This window comes from Condylura cristata, unplaced genomic scaffold (genome assembly GCF_000260355.1).
Source record: "Condylura cristata isolate star-nosed mole 26May11 unplaced genomic scaffold, ConCri1.0 scaffold00041, whole genome shotgun sequence".
NCBI lineage: Eukaryota > Metazoa > Chordata > Mammalia > Eulipotyphla > Talpidae > Condylura > Condylura cristata.
Genome location: NW_004567142.1, coordinates 2,563,148 through 2,565,168, shown reverse-complemented (window position 1 = coordinate 2,565,168; position 2,021 = coordinate 2,563,148). Strand labels below are relative to the sequence as shown.

The window sequence follows — 2,021 nt, the reverse complement described above, 5'->3', positions numbered from 1 at the left end:
CCCGCTGCCCTGACCCCGGCTCCCTGATGGATTTATTGCACTTAAGTAAAGAAAGCTCTGATCCTCTGCTCCCCTCTCCCCCACCCACCCTGGGCCCGGCCCCACCCATTCTGGAGCTTGCACCTCCACCGCCGCCACCCTGCACCGCCCCTCCTGCCTGGGCCTCGGCCTGGGGCCAGTGGGTCACACAGTGCCACCATCCAGGGCTCCTGCCCGCCGCTGGTACAAGTGCTGGCCCTGTGGCTGACACCCCCGGCGCCCACCTCCTCCCCATTCTGCTCTCTCCCTCATCTTCCCGTCGCCCCCAGACCAGAGTCCTCGAGGGCCGGGTCCACAAACGGAAGTGCTGAAGTCAGGGTGGGAAGGCCACTCCCTGTGCTCCTGCGCGCCATGTAGTGTTGCTGTGGGGGGCGGGGTCCCCGGAGGGCCCCCCTTCACCCCCGGCGTCCTGGGCCACAGGAAGGCTGGGGGTGAGGTGAGCAGATTCTCATGGCTCTGGCCTCAGCTCGTCGAAGACGGACCGGAAAAAAGGATCTCGGAGAGAAGAGATCGGGGCGGGCCTGTCAGCCCAGGGCTCTGAGGGCCGCTCCCGGCTGCCCTGGCCCCCTGGCCTCGCCTCACCTAAAGTGTCACAGTGTCTCCTGCCCAGATTCCTGACTGGCTTCCAGAAGCAGCTCCTCGAGCTCCTTCTCGTTCTTGGAGCAGCTCAGTTCTGTGTGGGGAGAAGGGACAGAGGCCACCAGTCGGGCAGGGGAAGGGGACAGCTAGCAGCCCACCCCCAAGCCAGACAGGCTGGGGGCACAGGCCCAGATACCCCAAGATCTGCAGATGCTAGTCAGCAAATCTGGTGACCCCGCCCCAGGGAGCAAGTGGGGGCCTCGGATCAGCTCCCACAGTTACCGCCCCGAAGGGCCATTTTTGAGAGGGGAAAGAGGTTCACCAGTGGGCAGGTGCTTCCCTGGGGCCCCTTGCCGCCCCCCACCCCCCGAGCGCTCCTCACCATGCTCCAGGCCACAGCTGCCCGCCTTGGCCTCGAGCCCTGGGGGTGGCTCTGGCGGCAGCGCGAGGGCAAACTCAGGCTTCAGGCCGTTGGGCAGCGGCGGCCCTGACAGAGGCGGCTCTGGTGGTGGCTGAGGCTCAGCCCCCGCCGGGTCCTGGGTGCCCACGGCCTCAGCTGGCGGTAGGGCAGGTGAGGTGGGCGGGGAAGATGGGGCAGCGGGGGAGGGGGGACAAGGAGACACAGGGGTGGAGGGTGAGGGGGGTGGGAGAGGGGGGTCGGCCTTCTCAGGAGGACTCTCCACCCGGGTCACCACAAACACTTTGTGGCCCCGGCCAGGGCTAGACACAGAAATGCGCTGCTCGGTGGGGGCGGGGGGAGGGCTCCTGTCCCCGGGGCCCAGGGAGTCCGTGGTGGGCACCAGGGCAGGGCAGGGGGCCTCCGCCCTCTCCCCGTCCTCCTCCTGGTCAGAGTCTGAGTCTGAGTCTGAGGCCGGGCTGGGCCCAGGGGCCCCGTTCTCCTGCGCCTCGGTGGCGGGCTCGTCCCCTGGCCCCTCAGGCTCCTCTGGCTGGGGCTCGGTGACAGTGATCTCGGGCATGGAGGCCGACAGCTGCAGCCGCTGCTCCTTCTCCTCCCGCTCCCGCGCCAGCACGAAGTTGCGCTTGCAGCCATTCTGGATCTCCGTGAGCAGCGCCTTCTGCGTCTCGATGAAGCTCTTCACCTGCAGCAGGCGGACGGGCCTGGCTAGGGCTCCGGGGGGCTGGCCCCATGGCCGCCTGTCCCAGCGAGGGGGCCTGTGGTCGCCCCCCCGTCCCCCCAAACAACCCCCTCCCGCGCCGAGGCCCCCGGGCGGAGCCCCGCTCACCGCCTCCTTCTTGGGCTCCCGGTCGAGGTCCAGGCGCAGCAGCGAGTGGTTCACCTTGAGGGCCAACGACAGCGCCATGAGCCCGCCCGTCTTGATCTCGTTCTCCCGCAGGTCCAGTCTCAGGAGGCGGGGGCTCTCAGCGATGAACTCTGCCACGGC

At 68.8% G+C, this 2,021-nt stretch overlaps 1 protein-coding gene across 1 annotated transcript in view; it reads right to left on the bottom strand.

Moving 5' to 3' along the window:
- Positions 1-6: 6 nt before the first annotated feature.
- PPP1R37 (protein phosphatase 1, regulatory subunit 37) overlaps positions 7-2,021 on the bottom strand; it is a 33,425-nt gene continuing 31,410 nt past the window's right edge. The window contains exons 10-12 of the mRNA XM_004694186.2: positions 1,863-2,021; positions 1,001-1,718; positions 7-712 (exon numbers count right to left, since the gene is read on the bottom strand). The exon at positions 1,863-2,021 is cut by the window's right edge and continues 7 nt beyond it. Coding sequence (XP_004694243.1) covers positions 630-712; positions 1,001-1,718; positions 1,863-2,021 — 960 coding nt within the window. The 3' untranslated portion in view covers positions 7-629. The remainder of the gene's footprint in view (positions 713-1,000; positions 1,719-1,862) is intronic.